Genomic DNA, 21,096 nt, shown 5'->3' on the forward strand with positions numbered 1-21,096 from the left:
CCAGTGCTGCTAACCCAATGTTAGACCCAATAGGGTCTAATGTGCTTTGTAATGTAAATATGATTGGCAATACAATCAGTATTATGTATAAGATGAACAGATTTTTTGGACAGTATTTTCAGGCTTTATGCTGCCCATAATATATATATTTTTTTAATTATATTGATATTAAACCATTTTAATTTATTCGTTATCCAGGCTACTAAGGCCAGTCCTTGCGGTGCCGTACAAAGTGAAGATAATAAATGAAAGCTCAGGGGGGCAGCAGAAACACACTTTATTAAACGGCTTTACATGTTTCTCTATCTTACACCATAACTTCTCACTCAGGCACACGGTTTGCTTGTGTTCTTTTTATTTATAAATTTGTCATCTATCTTTAATGAAAAATTGGATAATAATCTCCAATGTTTGTTGTGGAGATGAATTGTGAACGCATACAACTCAATAGCGCCCCCGCCCCACACACAACCTCCCCTAATTAAAAAAACAGTGAAACTCCTGTTTTTTTAAACGAGTTCGTGTTTAATTGATTGTCCAACAATTTTTTTTTTTACAAATTTGTTGCTAAAAGTTGGACAACATATTCTGTAACTGAGCTTACTGTGCAGAATGTATTAATTTGGGGGGTTCCTTAAATCATGACACGCCATTTGAAAAAGAATATTATTTTCATTAATCTTCCAATATTTCTTACAAAGTTTTATACAGCCACATGAATGTAAATTTACAACGTCAAAACCCACATTTGTATGTCTTTGACAGAGTTATACATATATAGATTTACTTTCTATATCTAGTGCTAAAAATAAGAAAGCTGTCAAAAACTTGAACTTGTGTTTCCACTTTAATGTTTTCAATGTTTCTTAGTTTGTATTTAAGGCCCCTGGCATTTATTTATTATTTTTTAAATGTCATTTTTATTTTTTTCTCCTGTGTGTTGTTTCTTTATGTAGTTTACAATTTATTAAATGAATAATCGTTTTTTTTTTTTTAAAGACTGATTGGTAGCTAGATGCTAGTTGAGAAGAGTACTGTACACTTTTTGTTGCTAATTCTCGCAACAAAATTGCTAAATTAGCATTCTTGGGGTACTCTTAGTTGACTCGACAGCGCCCCCCGCGCTACTCTTCGGCACACTCCGCCGGTACAGGTTGCGGGGGGCGGAGTCAAACAGCTGGATACCCCGGACTGTCTCGTGGCGGCTATCATGCAGGTCGGACTACACGTCGAAGGCAGGCGAACTCCCTCCTTCTTTTTCCTTCTATCACTAAATCGTCCAAGCGGAATTTCCTACTAGAAAATACCGGTTCTGCGTCCTTTTTTTTTTGTTTAATTTTTGCTGTTTTTCGGCTACCTGAAGAGGAGCGAGGACAAGTCGACGAACACCAAAGTTAAGCAAGAAGACTCTTGCGGTGGAAAAAAATAAAACACTTGCTTGAAAACGAAGCGGCGGAAGGTGAGCAAAGTGTTCAGGTTCGCTATTGATGCACGCCGTTATTTGTTGCTAGCTTGCGGCACGAGACGCCGCGTAGCATTCGTCGTTATTCATTGCTACTACTGAATGAAGACGTGACTTAATACCGTGTGTAGTGTCAAACAACATACGCGGCGGTAAGATCGATTTAAGTCTCCCTGTGCCCGATAATATAAAACTGTACATTTTGATATAAAGTACCGGTAATAATGGTGCCCTTTCCCTCCTTCTTTTCAGCAGCTGAAACAAGCCGTGTGCCCGACTTGTTAAAATGACTCATTTGGCGTCAGTGCAGATGTCCGCCCCACACAGTTAAATGTTAGAACTACTTGAGCACATATTGCTCGGGTGGTCGAAGAGGAAAAAGAGGAAAGAGGGTTCGAGGTGCCTGCCATGTCTCTTTGGGTGATCCTGCCTGTTAGCCTCCCAGCACTGACCATCACTGGGATCTGGGTCGTGTAAGTATTCACCTCTTTCCCCACACATTCATTTACCACAAAAGCAGTGAAGACACTCATTTCAAGCATCTAAGGCCAAAGTATTCTTGTATGAAGTCATCTGAGAATGCACCCACTGTCCCAGGGTCAGATAAGCCCCCAAAAGTCAGTCAAGATCACCTAGAGAGAACCGATCGAGCATTTGTTTAAATATCCTCGGTATCCAGCTTAAGGCCAATGTTCTAGTAGGCAAAAGGTAGCTTTATTTTGACAGGTTAGCACATTTCATACACAAGACAGCTCAATGTGTTTCACACAAGCAAAGGCGACACACCTAAAAGCATTTACAAACTCAACAACTAACGACAGTCAGAGGCAAAGGAGAGAAAACAAAAGTACCTTACCCAAATTACTAAAAGAACGTACATTGACAACATTTAAAGACATTAGCAAAAGACTTTAAAAACATTCTAAAATGATTCAAAAGCCCGTACTACTGTGAAATTGACTTCATAATGTTTAAAAGACCTTAATCAAAGCTATGGGGAAAAAGCAAAGTTTCCAACTTTTTCTTGCATAGAAACAAGCATAGGCCTACCGCTAATTACAACCACTACATTTAGCATAATATATATTTTTTTGTCCTTTTTTTTTTTTTTTTTTTTTTTTTTGTCGATGCTAGTCTATCAAAAAATACTGCTTTACATGAAACCGGTGCGTGGTGCACACTGCGCAGAAGGTTGGGGACCGCTCGGATATGAACAAAACTGGTGATTCCTCCTGCCTCCAAGAGAGCAACGCTGCTGCATGTTTACCCTGAATTCCTGGGAGCCATGGCAATTGCATGTGGATTAGCTCTCCAGGAAGAGCTTTTTTTTTTTTTTTTTTTCTAAAGAATCGAAATGTGCATGACAGCCTGTACATCTTACCTCTCGCTTTTTGTACACTCAAACGGAGTGAGTACCCCCCCAGTCATGTTCGGGCTGACAGTTCTGGTATTATGCGGCGTTATTAGAAGAGGAATGCAAACCATAGGAGGCCGACAGATGGTGCAACTTAATGTATGCACAATGTCATGCTAGTACACGAATGACATAGCAAAGATGAGGTAATTGGACAATACCGTTGATGAAAAGTCGAAGGCAGTCTGTCACCTAGTGCTGATTGACATTCGATTTGTTTGACTTTTGAAATAAAATAAGAATTAAAAAGGTAGCCATTCATCCATTTTTTTTACACTGCTTATCCTGTTGAGGGTTGCAGTGAGCTGGAGCCTCTCCCAGATGACAACCTGCACTAGTCAATCACGTTCAAGGTTGAAAAATAATGCCTTAAACAGGAAGTCAATCCAACCATATTTTTTTCAAGAATATGTTCCCAACAGACCCACTAGTTGAAACACAGCATTCTTATTAATTTTGCATTTGCGGAATATAAGTTAAGCAGCAAAATGCACTCGTTTTTAGCCATCTCTGGGGGCGGCCATTTTGTCTTCTGTCGACTGAAAATGACATCACAGCTGCTCACAACGACCAATCGATGCTGACCTGTTTTCTGAATCTGAGCCGCAAAATGGCCGCCCCCAGAGATGGCTGAAAACGAATGGATGAATACTTATTCCACAAACGCAATATTTATTCAGAATGTCCTGTTTCAAAGAGTGGGCTGGCATAGAAACACATTCTTGAAAAAAATATGTTTGGGTCGACTTCCACTTTAAAACACGAGATATTAATAGGAGGGACACATTGTTTTTTGTACATCACAAAAGAAGGGAGGAACTGATAAAAAGTGCAGAATGTTTTTGTTCAGTTGTGTGAAGAGGAAGTTTATTTCGTTTATAAGGTTTCTCAACTGGCCCAAAAAGTGTGAATAATGTTATGTACCGTCTGCCATCGAATGGACGGACATTTAATTGTTCTGCCTGACTCAATTCATAGATGAATGATACATGATTTGTATCTTATATTGTATATAAAGGCGTTGATACTGTATGTCTGTACCGTATTCGATACTCGAAAATACTCCGATAATACGCACAGATACTTTAAGGACAGTGATGACGACACTTTTTTTGCGACTGTAAATTATGCTCTGCAAATTGGATGGCAGCGAGTTTTGTGTGCCTCGTCGCGGGTTCCCAACCTGCTGCTCGGCTCCTGCAGTTTTCCCGTTTATAGTTTTATTTTCTACCTTGGGATATAAGTCCTCACATGTAAGTACTTATCCTCATACTAAGTCTGGAAAAAAAAAAAAGTGGTATTGGTGCATCCCTCATTTTTGAATCCCTAAAACTGATTGTGAATCACAGACCATTATGTAATTCAAACCAACCTTTCAAAAATGGAGGGCAGCCTAGGTCACATGTATGTAGACCACCCCTACTGTATTTATGCACGCGCACATTTCTTTCTATGGCGAAACCGGTTCTAACCACCCCCAAAACCCAGGTTCATTCCTGTCGCATTGACAAGGGCGCCTTGTTTCGAGGAGCAGTCAAGGGTCCTTCCCCCCCCCCCCCCCCCCCTGAAGAGCGCAATGTCAAAGGATGTGTGACCTGTTGCATAACTCGGTTCTTCCACCGCAGGCGACAGGATGGGAGTAAAGTAAATACTGCAGGGACGTAACATAAAGCGTGCACTGCTGACCCAATGGCCATGTATGCATTGCGCAACACTTTAAACAACAGTCCCAGGTAGAGTTAGGACATAGGACTGTGTCTATGACTGGAAGGTATGGCCTTGAAACAAAATCTCCTGTTCACCAATTAAAAAAAAAAAAAAAAGCCGAAAATAACAAAACAGCAAATCAAAACAAGTTTGACCGCCCCCCCCCCCCCATCATTGAATTTTATTCGATTATATTTGTAACAATTAGTGCAAACGGCAAAGTTGCAAGTGTGATATTTTTGACAGTTACATAATGTAAATATGAGTCGTAATAGATGGCTGGTGATACTGCGGATATAAAAAGTCTACACACCCCTGTTCACGTGGCAGGTTTTTGTGGTATAAAAAGCAACTGGTCAAGCAAAAATGGCAGTGAGCAGACACTTCCAGGGCCACATCAAAAGAGGTGTCAACCCGGGCTTGCCCACGAGCGTCAAATTTCACACCTGTGTGATAGAACGTTGCAACTTTTGGTCTAAAAATAGCTGGAAATAGCCCACTAGCCACATAGGCTTATAGCGCCTAAATGAATTCATAGTTCAAGCAACACGCCCTTTCCTGTGGTTTCCCTGTGTTATTTTTTGCATAGTTCTTTGGAACTGTGGCAGATTTTTCCATGAAATAACCTCTTACATGTTTCATTTGTACATTAAAAAAAAAAAAAAAAAACACCATTAAAGTTTACGGCCGCAACTTAGCCGCGAGAGACGATTTTGTAAACAAAGCTATATTTTTACTTCATGAGAACTTTCATTTGAGCCCCATCGCTAGTATTTTCATCAGAAAAAGCTAACCGGTGGAATCATTCCTAAACGTCAGCCACCCATGATTCCCTCTCATGTAGTTCTTCGAAGGAAATCCCCCTCGCATTTGGTCATACCCTCTTTTGTATTTGTCAAGATGCTGTCAGCGATTAGGCTGGCATTTAAAAGCTGAGGAGCTCTGTCAGTCGCACTTCACGCTCACCTGTGGGTTTCCTCCGTCTGCCATGTGGCTTATGCCGCTTTGACATAATGATTGACATCGCCTCAAAGGCAAATGTTACTTTTTCCAACCAGGAAACGCGCGTCCGTGTTAGCAATCTGAGGGAACGGGAGTGGGGGGGGGGGACTCTCGTTCACACTTGGCTGAGGCCAGAGGGTTCATAAGATAATAATAATATTATTAATAATAATTTATAATAAAATGTTCTTCCTTGATCGAATATGTTGGTTTATTCAAGGCTCGCACTTGCCTTCAGCCTTGACTGTAACTTGTGCAAATAGTTTACCTCCTCGCATGTAAAATCCAAAGATAGTCAAGCTCTGTTTCAAGAAATTTTCTTAATGTGTTAAATGTTGCATACTGTATGTAAATTTAAAGGGTTCATTTTTTGAGGGGGGCTTTACCTTTTTTTTGTTTTTGTTTGTTTTTGTTTTTCTTGGGGCCTTTTTGCCTTTTTTTTTTTTTTTGCAAACAAACACCAGTGATTGGTGGAAACAGGGAAAATAAAAGATAGTTGATGATGGGAAATGTCACCTGAGCTTCTCAGTACATTATGAGCAATAAAATTTTTAGGGCCGTAATGATACACCACAGTTAAGATATGATTCACATCTCAATAGTTCAATACATATTTTATTTGAATTTTTTAAAGTAATATAATAAATACAATTCTGATCATTTTTAACTATAATTTTTCATTCATAATTTATTAATCAATTATGCTAATGGACTAACAACATGCAATTAAAAAAAAAAAGCCTTGTTCATTTTAGATCATCTCAACAGATTTTAAATGTCTTTGCAGTTTTATGACAAAGGACAAGCAAAACACAATTGATTGTTTTGGTATTGTTACTTGCTTCTGAGATTTTGCGTCGGGCCTTTCTGTGGTTCAAACTGAGTTTTTTTTTTTTTTGTGCCATCTTAGAGGCAAATTGCCCCCCCAAAATAGTTTTGTAATTCCGACTATAGGGTATTGAACCTGTGCTGTATGTCACACAGGCGAGCTCTGTCTTCTAACAGCTTGTGACAACACAATCAATCTCGTCAAGCTGCGTGCAGTTGTACACGTGCGCGGAGCAGGTGCGCATGTCAGAAGACGTTTTATGGCGCCGACATGGAAGACTTCTTAATTGGCACTTCAACTCTTGCTGAACCGCTCTTCATTAAAGTCTGCGTCTTTGATTTTTCCCTTCTCTGCAGAAAAAGACGGTTTTTGATCTGGGTGACCACGAGTCACAAGGCATTTACCGGACACAAACGTATACTGTGAAGTGTATTGAAGCGGATCAGAAGGCCACTTGTGCTTTTGATGACTTGATTCCGTTCATTCGCGTTCGTTCCATCGCTGCTTTATGGGGCTGCCGCGCGTAAGGGCAGATCAGAAATGATATAGTGTAAATCAATTGGACTATGACGGATTATACGACAGTCAGGAGAACAGCCGTTGTCTATATCTTGCAGATCGGCTGGTCGTTGACTTGTGAGCGGCGGAGCTGGTCAGCGACCTGACCAAAGTCAACACGACTGTTGGGCGGAAGCTGCGATGCGATTACCCGAGATTGACTCAAAACAAACCTCTCATAGTGCGTCTGTCTTTCGCCTTATTGAGTGATTGCGACGGAGTGATACGATATGGCAGGTTGCCCGTGCCTAAAGCAAAGCTAATTGGTTGGGGGGGGGGGGGGGCGTAGGAGCAAACGCTAGACACTCGAGAATTCACCAATCAAGAAGCGTCTTTCCAGGAAAAGGCCAAGTACAGAAACAACACCCCATAAAAGAAGTGGATTGTGGCTGTTGCTTTTAGTTAATTACCCTTGCTCTCCTCCCCCAGGTATGCCATGGCCCTGTACAACCAGCACGTCTGCCCCGTGGATAACTGGTATGCCCATTCTGCTGCGCTGACCTATCTTCTCTTTTACCTGATGCACTTTTCTGTTATGTCATGAGGCAATTCTTTCAAATCTTGTCAAGTTCAGACCCAGAAGACACTTTTCACATAGCAACGTTCAATTTGGTCGTCCTGTCTTTCAAGCATAGAACCACAAAAAAAAAAAAAAAAAAAAAAAAAGCCTCAAGGAACCATTCTAGAAAATGGACAGGAAAGTTTGATTTTGAATTTGGTCACTCGTGAGCAAAGAAGACTTAGTAGCAGGGTCCTAAGAATAAAAAAAAAAAAAAAAATCACCACCAAAAGCCAGTTAAACTTATTAACATGAAATTTGGTAGACAACTCTATCATGAGTAGACCCGCAAAAAAAACATTCCGAATGTATGCCCAAAAAGTCACAGGAAGTCTGCCATTGTGGTTGTAAGTGGCCACTTTCAAGGATATTTGGTCATTTCCTAAAAAGTCTCTGTAGCAAAAATTCGGGGGCCAATTTTTTCCTGAGTAACATGAATTGTCAAATTTCCGTATTTCGCTTCCCTTTTTTTTTTTTTTTTTTTAACTTCCTAATTTTACTATATTTTCAAGTATGTTGTTGCTCTGCTTCTGTGCACGTATCTGTCCAAATGCAATAGCGAGTGAATGTGTGCATTACGCATTTGTTGTGTTTTGTTCCTGTTGTTTTGTTTATTACGTGTACACCACTTAATATTGCATTCCCCCTGCATGAAAAGTGCTCTATATCCAAATTTGATTGAATGGTCTACAGGAGGACAACCAATCAGGGCTCATCTGTTTTCTGAAGCCGAGCCATGATTGGTCATCATCTGTGCTGTCATTTTCACAAAATGGCCGCCCCGCTGAGGTGGACAAACACGGGTGGATTTGACTACTTAACTCTTATTCCACAAACAATACCAACCAGAATGCTGTGTTTAGACTAGTGAGGCTGTATAGAACATATTATAAAGATAAATTTGGGGGGGGGGGGTTGACTTCCGCTTTAAAGCAGCCATTTTCGGGTCATTTTGTTCGCCGTCCAGTTGTTTGAAGGCAAGGCGGATGTGGCGAAATGACGCATGCTGTGTTCTTCCAGGTTGTACAACCAGTCGTGCGAAGAGGAGCTGTATTTGCAGAGCGGACCGACGTTGTGCTGCACGCTCGACAACATACCTCTCATCAGGTAAGTGAGGACCCCCCCCCCCCCCCCCCCCCCCCCCCCGCTTGCCCCACCCACACCCGTGCACGTCTTCCCCTCTCCCCTGTCGTCTGTCCATCTGATGATTCTAAACAGGAAGACCAGGCCATTGTGTTTCGCGCTGAATACTCCCCCCCACCCACCCCCCATCCCAGCATCGCCGCCTTGTGGGTAAAAGTCACGTGAGCGTCTCCTTTAAGGGGACACTTCTCCCCACCCGCGTGCGCCGTACGTGTGCGTGCCCGCGTTGGGAAAATGACTCGGGGCTAAAGTATCCTGCCTTCCACTGCGGCTGTACAGAGGCGGAGCCAGGCCCCATGCGATCATGTAAACACACGCTTGAAGAGCAGCCGGTTTGCATCTTTGGGAACAAACCAAGGCGCTCGCTGTTTTGTTTAACTTTTGGGGCTTTTGAACATGAAAGGCGAGTTCGACCCTCGATAGTTTTGCAGTTTATGTAACGTGTCTGGATGAAATCTTTTCAAGAAAAGCCAATTAATCACGCCATGAAAGATGAATAATAAGAGGGACCAAAGAAAGGGGTTATGCAAAATGAACAGAGATGAAACTCTGGGGGGGGGGGGGGGCAGCTTGTCTGAAGTTCTCTTAAATTGAACATGTTTTTCTTGGCCTGTGACGCGGCACTCCACCAGGTTTGGTGAAAATAAGGTTGCCAATTCTTGCGTAATCCAGCTGACAGACGGACATCAGAGCAGTCAGCTGCAATGCAAAGGTGCACCTTTTGACAGAGCGGGGCTAAAAGTTGAAGTTCTCAACCCGCAATTGCAACTTTTTATTCCACTCCAATGCATAGTTTTGGATAAACAAACGTGCATAAATAGGTCAGCTGCTATTCTACAGAACGAAACTTTTGAGGTTGAATGCATTTCCTCCCGTTTGTTCAGTTATTTTCTATTTGTGGTGACGTAGCGCCAAAAAAAAAAGCCAAAAGCCAAAAAGCGAAAACACGCTTGTTGAGTTAATTCTTTAAAGCAGAAGTCAACCTAAGCATATTTTTTTTCAAGAATATGTTCCCTGCAAGGCCCACTAGTTGAAACACGGCATTGCGTTTGTGGAATATGAATTAAGCAGCAAAATCCACCTGTTTTTATCCATTTTAGGGGGCAACCATTTTGTCACTTAAGTCGACTGAAGATGGCATCACAGATGGTCAGATAACAACCAATCATGCCTCAGCTTCAGAAAACAGGTCAGCTGTGATCGGTCGTTACCTGAGCCCTGAGCAACCGTGATGTCATTTTCGGTCGACAGAAGTGACAAAATGGCCGCCCCCAGAGATGTCTAAAAACGGGTGGATGAACTCTCATTCCACAAACATATTTATCAGAATGTCTCTTTTCGACTAGTGGGCCTGCAGAGAACGTATTCTTGAAAAGAAATATGTTTGGGTTGACTTCCACTTTAAGGAGGAAAAAAAAAATCAAGTGTGTCAACTTTATCTGAGTGTGTGAACTGAAGAAGGCATGTGACTGTAGTCAGCTGAGTTGGCTTTTGGTGGGCAGCAGCTCCGGGCACAGACAGGCGGCCTCTATGAGCAGACCACCAACAAAACAATTGCTGTTCACTGAAAGAGAAGCTGCGTATGTAAAAAAAAAAAAGAAAAAAAATGAGATCCAAGCAGCCTCTATCACAATATTTCACATACAGTGATCCCACAATAACGTGGTTCATCATTCGCACCCCGCCTGTAGCACAAATTTCTTTTTAAGCGACCATTTAAAAAAAAAAATCCAGTATGTACAGGCAAGTCCAATTTTAGAGTCGGGTGATTTCAGTGTGTTATTTCCTTATGCCAGTCCTTGAGGTTTACTGGAAGGGATGCATTACTATACCACAACTTTATTTGTGTATCACACCACAAAACAAAAAAAACCACTTTAGAGTTACTATAGTTTCTGTAAAATGTATGCTAAATTGTTAAGTTGCCTGTCTATTGTGTTTGACATTACACGTTAGCATCAAGCTAGCGGACCTTCGTCCAATGTTTTAAGCATCAATTCTAAAGTAAACTTCAACTGGAAGTGACAAATAAACAGCATATTGTAGATTGTAGGGTCTATTCTGGAATTTATCAGGGATAATGGGGGGTTCACTGTAGAATTGTGTGCGCGTGTCGTTAATGTCATTGTCTGTGTTTTCTCATTTTGCAGTAAATGCGGGACGCTTCCGCCGGAGAGTTGCTTCTTCAGCCTTATCTGCAGCACAGGCTCATTCATGGGTAAGGCACGACGTGCACACGCTTACACAAACTCAATCACCCCCGTCATTAGCGCTTTGTTTGTTTATGTCTGTTTCAGTCATTCCTAAACCAAATTTAGATTCTTCCCGAAACACAAGCTATTACATACTGCTAGGCAAGACAGCTTTATTTATATAGCACAGTTCATACACAGCATACCTCAATGTACTAGCTGGGATTACTTTGGCATTATAGCATAATTGGTCCCCTACCAATATTACTGTCTCTGAATTGTAATGCCTTGTGCCACTTTTTGGTATCCTACTTTCACACTATTATATTTGACTCATTGATGGCCTTGACTGCCCCATGAGTACAAACACAGCTGATTGCAAATGATAGTCTACTTACTGGAATATGAACAGGCCTACTTAGCATTTAAAGGGGGGAAGTCAGACCAAACATATTTTTTTGCAGAATATGTTCTGTGCAGCCCAACTAGTTGCGACAAGGCGTTCTGATTAATATCGCGTTTGTGGAATATGAGTTAAGCAGCAAAATCCACCCGCTTTTAGCCATCTCAGTGGCGGCCATTTTGCCACTTTTGTCGACTGAAAATGACATCACAGTGCCCCAGATAACGACTGATCTTCAGAAAACAGGTCAGCTGTGATCGGTCGTTACCTGAGCCCCTGAGCAACTGTGATGTCAATTTCAGTCGACAGAAGTGACAAAATGGCCGCCACCGGAGACGGCTAAAAACAGGTGGATTAACTCTTATTCCACAACAGCAATATTTATCAGAATGCCTTGTTTCAACTAGTGGCCCTGCATAGAACATATTCTGGAAAAAATATGTTTGGGTTGACTCCCCTTTAACAAAATCAAGCTGGGTCCACACAACGATTTTTAACATCTTTTAAAACCTGGACCGACTTCACACATGACTCTCTTATCTTAACACAATTACACCGTACACAGCTCTGTCTCCACATTTGTAATCAATCTCTATTCACCTCGTGGGCCTAAAAATAAAAACCATAAATAAGATTTACTTGACAGGCTTTATTTGCTCCACAAAAAAAAAAAAGTGACATCACCACTGTCGTTGCGCGCTTTGTAGATGAATCGTGCCGCTTTAACGATTGCCTCGTAGTACCTGAGACTTTTGGAACCCTCAGCACTCATCATCCCGTGTCCCTTACACATGCTTCGCAAACGACCAGGAAGAAAATAAATGTTACCGGGAACTCATTCCCGCCATATGAATGAAAAACAACTGTGCCCCACACACACTCACACACACACGTGCGGTAAAAGTGTGCACTCTCGTAGAGCCAAGGAAAATACGTATGAGATGATATGAAGTCATGTGCCGGTCCAAACGTTTTTTTGTTTTTTTTTTGTTAGTCTACACGTGCTGTTCCTTCTGCTAAGTGCTGGTTCTGACTGCCCTCATGTAGTTAATGTTTCCCAGCTGTGGCTGACACACATGCTGCGTGTGTATATGTGTGTGTGTGTGTGCGTGTGCGTGCGTATGAGGGTAAGGAGGGGAGGTTGCGGGGGTTGGTTCTTCGCCATGTTTATTCACGAGGAGTCGCCATTCCGCTATTTACGGACCGTCTCTTCCCTGCGATTGGCTGGCACTGGACTGTTGCCCGAGCCGTACATTTATCTACTACGTTCAATGTGTATCATTTGCAACAGTGACTCCGTTGTTGTGTGAGCTGTTAAGCCCTTCCATCAACAGTGCGCGCAGATCATTTTCGACGCAGCTGGCCGTCGCTGAGAATGGGTTTCCCTGTTTGCAAGTACAGTGTTCAAAAGTAGTTGTCTAAAGTAAAAATGATAATGAATCAAATACAGGGCTTATCTTTTTGCTAAGGGCCGAGAAGTGTAAAGTGCCTTGTGTCTAACCACAAACAATCGGTAAACGGGGTGCAGTTGAAGTTCAGCAGTTCAACTTTTTTCAGCATTTACTGTAAGCAGCCTTAAGACGATCTGTATGATGCCTCACCCCCCCCACACCAATTTTTTTCTTCAAGCTGTCAGTGGTTTGGTTTGCATTTTGTTCCATTACTGTGCCAAATTTAAACACGAACCATGACTCTAAATCCAGGGGACAACAATGTTTGTGTTATAAATGGCCACCTGCGGCAACCATAACTATGATGAAAACAAAATTTGACACCCAAGTGTTTTGCTTTGCTTTGTTTTGTTCTTTCGATTTTTTTTTTGAGCAATAGCAAATAGGAGACAAATGAAGAAGTGTGAGGGTCTGGCTGGTACATTTTTTTTTTTTTTTTTTTACCAAGCAGATGCTAAAAAAAATACATACAGATGATAGCTTAATGATACTGATCACCCTTGCCACTCTCAAATCAAGCTTTTACAATGATCTAAAATGTACTTTAATAGTAATTTATGCATTATTTATGTTGGGAAAACCTGTAATTGTCCATAGGTGTGAGTGTGAATGTTTGTCAGCTCGGTTAATGGTTAGGTTCCAACTTACCACAAGCGCTATAAAAAAAATCAATAGATTGATGTAACACTGGGAAAAAGGGCAGTCAAATTTGTTTTCGTAGGGAGTCGGTTTCAAAATTGGCAAGTATGCTAGCATAATAATGACCAGAGAATCCCTTCCTGTTCCCCTCCCAACACATTTTGTTAGGTTGTCTTCAAAGGCTGTGTTGTTTATTTATTATTTATTTTAGTTTTATAATAGCGCCACTTAAAACATTGCTAGTTACAGAAATAGGAGTTTTACCATGGCCGGTAATTGACTTGACATTTTGGTAGCACGACTTGCGAGTGACCTGACTTTTGAGCCGTTTAATGCAGTTTGCTGTCAAACTAAACCTAAAACAACGACAATTACACATGTTGTATTCAACCAAACTACAAAACGTTCTTACAAAGTTCTTCTATCGTAATGCTAACACCCAATGCGAAACACTACGGACGGGGCTAACAAAACTAGCCTGGATGTTGTGGTGTTTTAATCCTGAGCAACATATATTTGAATACAAACAGTGCAGTAACACATGTAGACAGACAATATAACAATACTCATTCTTTACTCTCTGTGAAAAATGATTAATGTAGATATAGATAGAGATAGATATGTATCTATAATACTGTGAGCCAACTTTGCTGGGCAACGGTTCCACTGCACTTGATTGCTTTGAATCACCCTGATTATAGTCGGATATCAAGTTCAGAACATGCAATGTTAATACCCGTCGTCGAGCTGGTAGCTATGGCTCAGAGAAAGCAGGCTAAGTTGACGTGGTATGTAGCCGTACAAGAACCCATTGTAAACAATCTACGCTTGAGCTTCTTAGCCTATTGATTTATGTGCTCCGAGTCTTAACTCCATGAAGAGATCACTCCATTTGACGCCTTTTTTTTTTTTTTTTTTTTTGTCTATACAATTCTTCAAAGACAATGCTTGTATTATTTCTCCGCATACCTCCTTTCGGAGAGAATGTTTGGGGCTGGAACATGTCCCCTAGTGTGGGACACTGGGGTTTGTTTAACTCTAAGGTGTGGTCCAGTTTATTTGTTGGAACGTGAAATTGTAATGCTTGCTGATTTATTTATTTATTTGTTTTTCCTTGTATGTATGACAGCAGGGTTGCACACGACGGTACGTCTGTGCTGCTGCAGCAGCACCTATTGAATCATTGAAGTCAGCCCGCCACTTCCTGACCGGGGTTTCCTGAGGTTAGAGGGCGTATAATCTCGTCAGGATCACCATTTGGAAGCCGATCAAAGCTCAGTCACGTGTGTTCACGACAAATAATTCCCATTCTTTGCTCCCGCACAGGAGGTTATGTAATGTCTGTAACTGCCATCAGATACGATTTTGACCAATCCAAACGTAACGGCGGGTTAAGTATGATTCGACCAAAGGCATGCTTTCATACCTGAATTTGCGGACTACTAACAGTAGTTAGGGACCTTCTCTGCCTCTTCTTCTGGCTCTTATTTACGCTGCAACTACATCTACTAGTACCTCATTGCTGCCCAGCATCCATCCAGTACTGTAAAACCCCCATTTAAGTGGAGGTCAACCCAAACATATTTTTTTTTCCACAATATGTTTAATGCAGGCCCGCTAGTCTAACCACAGCATTCTGATTAATATTGCCTTTGCGGGATACGAGAAATCCGCCCGTTTTTGGCTAGCTCGCGGGGCTGCCATTTTGTCTCTTCTGTCAACTGAAGAGGACATCGAAGTTGCTCAGGGCTCAGATAACGACCGGTCATGGCTCAGCTTCAGAAAACAGGTGAGCCGTGATTGGTCATTAGCTGGAAAAATACTAGCTAGCATCGGAGGCTAGCTCTTCGGCCTTGTGAGGACGAATCGGAAACAATCCCATTGCTAATATAGTTTAAGTTACATGGGCTAGCCTTACTCATTTTGAAGGCCCCTTTACAGATACAGCAACGCATAGACACTGAAATCTGATTGGACAAAAAAAAAAATCTGTACATTCACATGTACCAGAAAGCAGTGCGGCCTCGAAATTAAAAAAAAAAAATAGACTACTGGACATACATTAATACAATTTCATGGCACCAAGTATTAGAATTTAGGTTGTAATTGTAAGTCAGTGCTTTTGCCGGCAGTCTTCGCAGCAACATTTTTTAATATAATCTACACTTTGACTGTTCTATACGACATGCAGGACACCGTATCTGCTGTAATAAAATAAATGGAGTTAAGACTACAAGGCAAGAGCTTGTCCACAGCCTTTGGATGCACGTCGATCACACGGCTTGCTATTCAGACGCATACATTGAATTCCGAAGGAATCTGTAACCCGCGAACATAACTTGAACTCCAGTACACCCAAGAGAAATCAGTCCACCGAAATAAATGTGCAAACATGCATCTCAACAGTTAAATGTTTCTTATCTTTCACCTTCCGTCAAATTTCGGACCTTTTACAACAAGCTGAAACGTCCTCATCCGTAATGTTTAAAAACTCATTTTGTCGAAAATGGGAAAAGGTCCACAGCCGGCCAGTCTGCCGCAGAGAGACAGAAATGCCATAATCGAATGCAATAAACCGCTGTTGACTTACTTATCCTTTCGGTGAGCCAGCATGTTTCTCATTTTATGCAGGAGGAGGGCAGGAAAAAAAAAAGAAAAAAAAAAGATTGTTTACAAGGAGATGCTGCTGCTTTTTCCATGATTGTTACCGAGCTCACTCTGCCGAGACTTTCAGCCGCTCATGCGAGGAAGCTAGCTGAGATGAACACAATAATTAATAGTTACATGACTATCAAATGATTTGCGGTGTATTTTGCCCGTGACTGTTTCAGCTGAATTTGACTATTGAAGTTGTCGTTTTTGTGTTTGCCCGAAAATGTCGACAATCTTAACATGTCTTGACTGTGAACGATTACTCAACTACGTTAAATATGTAGTGCGAATTGATTATGACTGAGACTTTTGATCAAAGATGCGTTCAAATCTAGAGATAGACCGATGTGTTTTTTTCAGGACCGGTACCGATTATTAGTAGTCTAGGAGGCCGGTAACCGATATTTGGAGCCGATATTCCTTCTCACTAAAAAGGAAAATATTGCCGTCAAAATAAAACAGATAAAATTCTGAACTTTGTTTAATCATCTTGGTGCATATGTTTATTGAACAATTTTTCGGATTTGCACAATATTGATTTTTTTTATTTTTAATAATTGGCCAGTGTGGCCATTTTTGTTGTAAAATTCTAACATAAAATAGATATTGTATTGATTTCAAATAAAAACAATAGGTGCATAGTGTTCCCATGTGGGTCAGTAGAATCTCTTATAAAATTCACTGAAAATTCAAATAAATACTTCCTTGAATACTTCCCCCCCCCCCCCCTTTCCAAAGGTTTTGTTGAGGTGATGTCAAGTGCATGCGTGCCATCATTGAAATATCCACTCTGACATTTCCACATCCCGCCAAAAGCGGTGCTGAGCGTCATCGGCTCCGAACGGCCAAGAGTTTCCTCAGCTCGGCCGCGCTCGCCATGACTACGGCGCCCCGGCGACGAGCGCCCTCCTAACTCTGCTCCCACAAAGAGACGCTGACAACAGTGTAGTCTGAGAGTACAATATATGGGCTGCGCGTCAAGACACCGGGGGCTCCTTGTCCCCTCTCATTTTGCCATCTCGCCCTCCGTGGCCCACTTTTACCAAGAGGCTGCTCGGCCCGCGTCAGCAGCGGAGGAGCCTCAAAGGTTCCAGACAAAGACAAACTAGTGGGGGCTTGCTTGGCGGCGCGCGAACAATATCACCCCCCCCCCCCCCACCTCACAGGCCATTATCCCATCAAACAGTCATCTGCCCCCCCTCCATTTCCCGTCACCTTTTATCTTATGTAAGGCCCCGCCCCCACACTCCTCACACGTTCTCGCCGTCTCATTTTGCCGCCTTGCGAGAGTAATTCCGCTTCCTGTAATTTTCAATCAACTTCCAAGAATTTTTTGGCGCGTCTTGGCCTGACGCTCTTGTGCGCTTGAGTCAACATTTCAAATTGAAGCCAGACTCAATGGCATAACAAAATGTGCATGCTGTAGTGTTTGCTTTTGTTTCGATTTGCCGTACTTGCGGTTCTCGAAACGTTTTTACACAAAGTACCATCTTCAAAAAATACTTTCTCCAAGTACAACCATAATGTCCAACATGAAAATAGAGTGGCACAGTAGACTAGTGTTCATCAGAAACAAGGCTGGTTTTTTTTCTCTCTGAAATGGTATATTTAATATTATGCAAGAAGCAGCGTTTAAACCTGAATAATACCGTGCTTAAATATCGGGAAAAAATGTGCTTTTACGATTCGTTGGGATAGCTGTATCACACATCAAAGTGAAATAAAAATTGTGCCTCCTCTTTTTAAAGCAAGCAGTTCTAAATGATTATTGCTAATGTATTGTACTTCAAAGTTAAATACAACTGAATTGTACTTAACTAATGCACCATATTGGATTGAAAAAAAAAAAAAAAATTGAAGCTACATTTGCACTATGGACAGTTGGAACATTTAATTCTATGATTCTTTTGCATACCTTTAGAGCAGAGGTGTCAAACTCATTTTTTGTCGGGGGGCCACATCGTAGTTATGGCGTCCCTCGGGGGGCCGCCATATAAATGTATTATCGCCTTATATGATCACAGATACACAGCAAATTGATGGATAGCTCGTTTTGAAATTAGAAGCCGGTAAGTAATTGTTTGTTCAATTATTTTTCTATTTATTTTAAGGGGAGGATTGGTTACAAATAACACATTGCAGTATCTCATATCGCAATGTTATTAAATGTGAAAATTTGCAAGAAATGTCAAGTTGACGCAGATGATTTGCCTTTGCGGGCCACATAAAATGGGGTTGCGGGCCGGATATGGCCCCCGGGCCTTGACTTGGACACCTGTGCTTTAGTTTTGAGCCTATGTCCTAGTGGTGCTTATGCCACACTTTTTCGACTCATGAATCTGTCCTACTGTGAATTTTGTGCAAAAAGTACTGAAGCATTGGACTCAAAATGTTTCGAGAAAGGAAATTAAGTTTTGTCTGGAAAAAAAGGTTTTATAGTACATTTTAGGTCCATTGTCACCTTTCACTTGAAAATCAAAAATGATCCCTAACTTTTTGTTCTTTAGTGTATGAAGAATCTGCTCAACTGTCCTTGACAAATGTTCCATTTAACTCATTCACTGCCATTGACGGATTCACTCGTCTTTTCACAGTCCAGCCAGGAACTTGTTTTTTTTTTAGGAACTTTTTTTTTTTTTCAATTTTTTTCAAACGTTAGGGTAAAAGAGGGTCTGAAAATGTCTGGCAGTGAATGAGTTAAGTCTTTTTTTTTTTTTAATGTAAATGAATTAGAAAATGGATTATCCACCAAAAGATCCAGAACGAGCCCAATCCGCCTCGATATTTATGTCGCCCTTTGTTCCACAGTTATGGTGATCGTGCTGCTCCGCTACGCCCACGTCATTGAGAAGCACCAAAATTGTGTCCTCAACACGGCGAGTCTCTCCACAGGCTGGATCTGTGCCGCTGGACTCATCATGGTGGGCAACTTCCAGGTAGGCGCTCGAAGCCAAATGACACGTTTACAAACTAAAGAGGAACAGGAATGAAAATAATGTTCCTCCAAAAAGGATTTTCCAACCAATGTTTTTCTTCCGTGTCTGTCAGACAGCCACAAAAAGTACTTTTTCCTCTTTTGTAGTTTCAGTTGAAAACAAACGATCTCCATTTTTGGTTTTGAAATCCAAACTTCTTGGAAGTCAATCGCCAATATAGGAGACTTTAATTTGACTTCATGGCCCCTCCCCCCCCGCTCTCTCTCGAATACACCCTGACTGTATGTTACATTCAGGAGGAGGAGTCCATTAAAGGTTAATAAAGTCTGTCTGACGGAGCTGGTTCTGTCCTCTCCGATTTTCTGTTGATATTTGTTCTTTGGAAAGAATCTCTGCTTAGTTTAAATATTTGGAGAGTTGGCCGCGCGCCTCGACGGATGTCTGCGTTTGTGCGCTTCTCTGAAAGATGGCCACGCAGACGGAGAGAGCGCTGCGGGAGTGTTAAATGAAACTACCACCTGCGAGCGCGTGGAAACTGGAAGCTAGGAGACGTAACAACGCGGAAATATGGCAAAACGGAATGAACTGAAAACGCACAATAGGCCCCTGCGTGAAATGCTTTTGCAACATTCTAAAATCATCTTGGAACAGCTGGTCTGACAATGAAATCAGCACAAAGATGTTATTTTTCATCATTTCATCACGGTGGGGTGACTCATGGAGTCTGGCATCGACCGCCGAGGCTTTTTGGTGAGACCCGTGCGCCGGAGGCTCCATCTTTAACCAAATGCAGGCCCTTAAACATATTTTTTCTTTTTTTCAAGAATATGTTCCCAGTAGGCTCACTAGTTGAAACACGGCATTCTGATGAATAGCGCATTTGTGCTATATGAGTTAAGCAGCCGTTTTTACCCATCCCAGGGCGCGTCCATTTCGTCACTTCTGTCGACTGAAAATGACATCACAACTGCTCAGGGCTCAGCTAACGACCAATCACGACCAATCGCTCTCCTGTTTTTTTCTAAAGCTGAGCCATGATTGGTCGTTACCTGAGCCCTGGGTAGTTGTGATGTCATTTTCAGTCGACAGACGTGATAAAATGGCCGCCCCCAGAGGTGGATTAAAAACGGGTGGATTAACTCTTTTTCCACAAACGCAATATTAATCACAATGCCTTGTTTCAACTAGTGGGCTTGCATAGAACATATTCTTGAAAAATATATGTTTGGTTTGACTTCGGCTTTAAAGGGAATCTCAGGGGGAGGCCATTTTGTCACTTCTGTCGACTGAAAATGACATCACAGACCCTCAGGGCCCAGGTAACGAGCAGCTCACCAGTTTTCTGAAGCTGAGCCGCGATTGGTCGTTACCTGAGCCCTGAGCAGTTGTGATGTCATTTTCACTTGACAGAAGTGACAAAATGGCCGCCCCCGGAGATGGCTAAAAACGGGTGGATTAACTCTTATTCCACAACCGCAATATTTATCAGAATGCCGTGTTACAACTAGAGGGCCTGCTGGGAACATATTCTGGGAAAAAAAAAAATATGTTTCATTTCATCTTGGCTCATACCCTCCGCATGCTGGCGGGGAAGGAAATAGAGATGTAAATGATGGCGGATGATGAATCGCCACGCTCCATCACGGAACGCAAGAAAGGGAAAAGCAGTTTGGACAGCGCGAAGGAAAACATGGATCAAGAATGCAGGAGACGCGTGATGACATGGCCCGCGCTGTCGCCGCGTCCGGCTGCAGTTTGTTACATAAGGTGCGGGCTGGCAGGACAGCTGCGGTGCGGCCACGGGGGGGGCTTTGGCTGTCAGGCAGACTGACAGTTTGGGAAGGGAAGGACATAAATAGATGAAGCACGTCGCTCGTGAGCGCGGCTCCTTTTGAAAAGTCTTCATCATGCCGCGATAGATGCAGAAACTACTCGTAGATTTGATGATGCGACACAAAAGACTGTTGCAACTGAGCATATTTAGGATTTTTTTTTTTGCAGGGGATAAAGAATTTATGCCAGTGAGTGTTGTTGGATGCTCTGTCTGCATTTGTTGCTACCACTTGTGTTTTAATCTAAGTTGTTTTTATCAAAGGGAAGTCCCAAACGTATTTTTTTCAAGAATATGCTTTCTGCGCCTTCACAAGTC

General features: G+C 41.9%; 1 protein-coding gene across 4 annotated transcripts in view; it reads left to right on the forward strand.

The window, feature by feature from the left end:
• The first annotated feature begins 1,135 nt into the window (after positions 1–1,135).
• Positions 1,136–21,096, forward strand: part of LOC147140132 (transmembrane protein 150A) — a 31,442-nt gene continuing 11,481 nt past the window's right edge. For 2 of the 4 annotated variants that reach the window (XM_086044291.1, XM_086044294.1), the window contains exons 1-6: positions 1,136–1,459; positions 1,715–1,935; positions 7,402–7,449; positions 8,552–8,638; positions 10,825–10,892; positions 18,820–18,947. In XM_086044291.1, coding sequence (XP_085900417.1) covers positions 1,871–1,935; positions 7,402–7,449; positions 8,552–8,638; positions 10,825–10,892; positions 18,820–18,947 — 396 coding nt within the window. In that variant the 5' untranslated portion in view covers positions 1,136–1,459; positions 1,715–1,870. Of the gene's footprint in view, positions 1,460–1,505; positions 1,615–1,714; positions 1,936–7,401; positions 7,450–8,551; positions 8,639–10,824; positions 10,893–18,819; positions 18,948–21,096 lie in introns of those variants that run through there. The other 2 variants (XM_086044292.1, XM_086044293.1) reach the window with 2 other exon arrangements.

This window comes from Filicampus tigris, chromosome 11, assembly GCF_054856515.1.
Source record: "Filicampus tigris isolate MCC_2025a chromosome 11, RoL_Ftig_1.0, whole genome shotgun sequence".
Lineage (NCBI taxonomy): Eukaryota > Metazoa > Chordata > Actinopteri > Syngnathiformes > Syngnathidae > Filicampus > Filicampus tigris.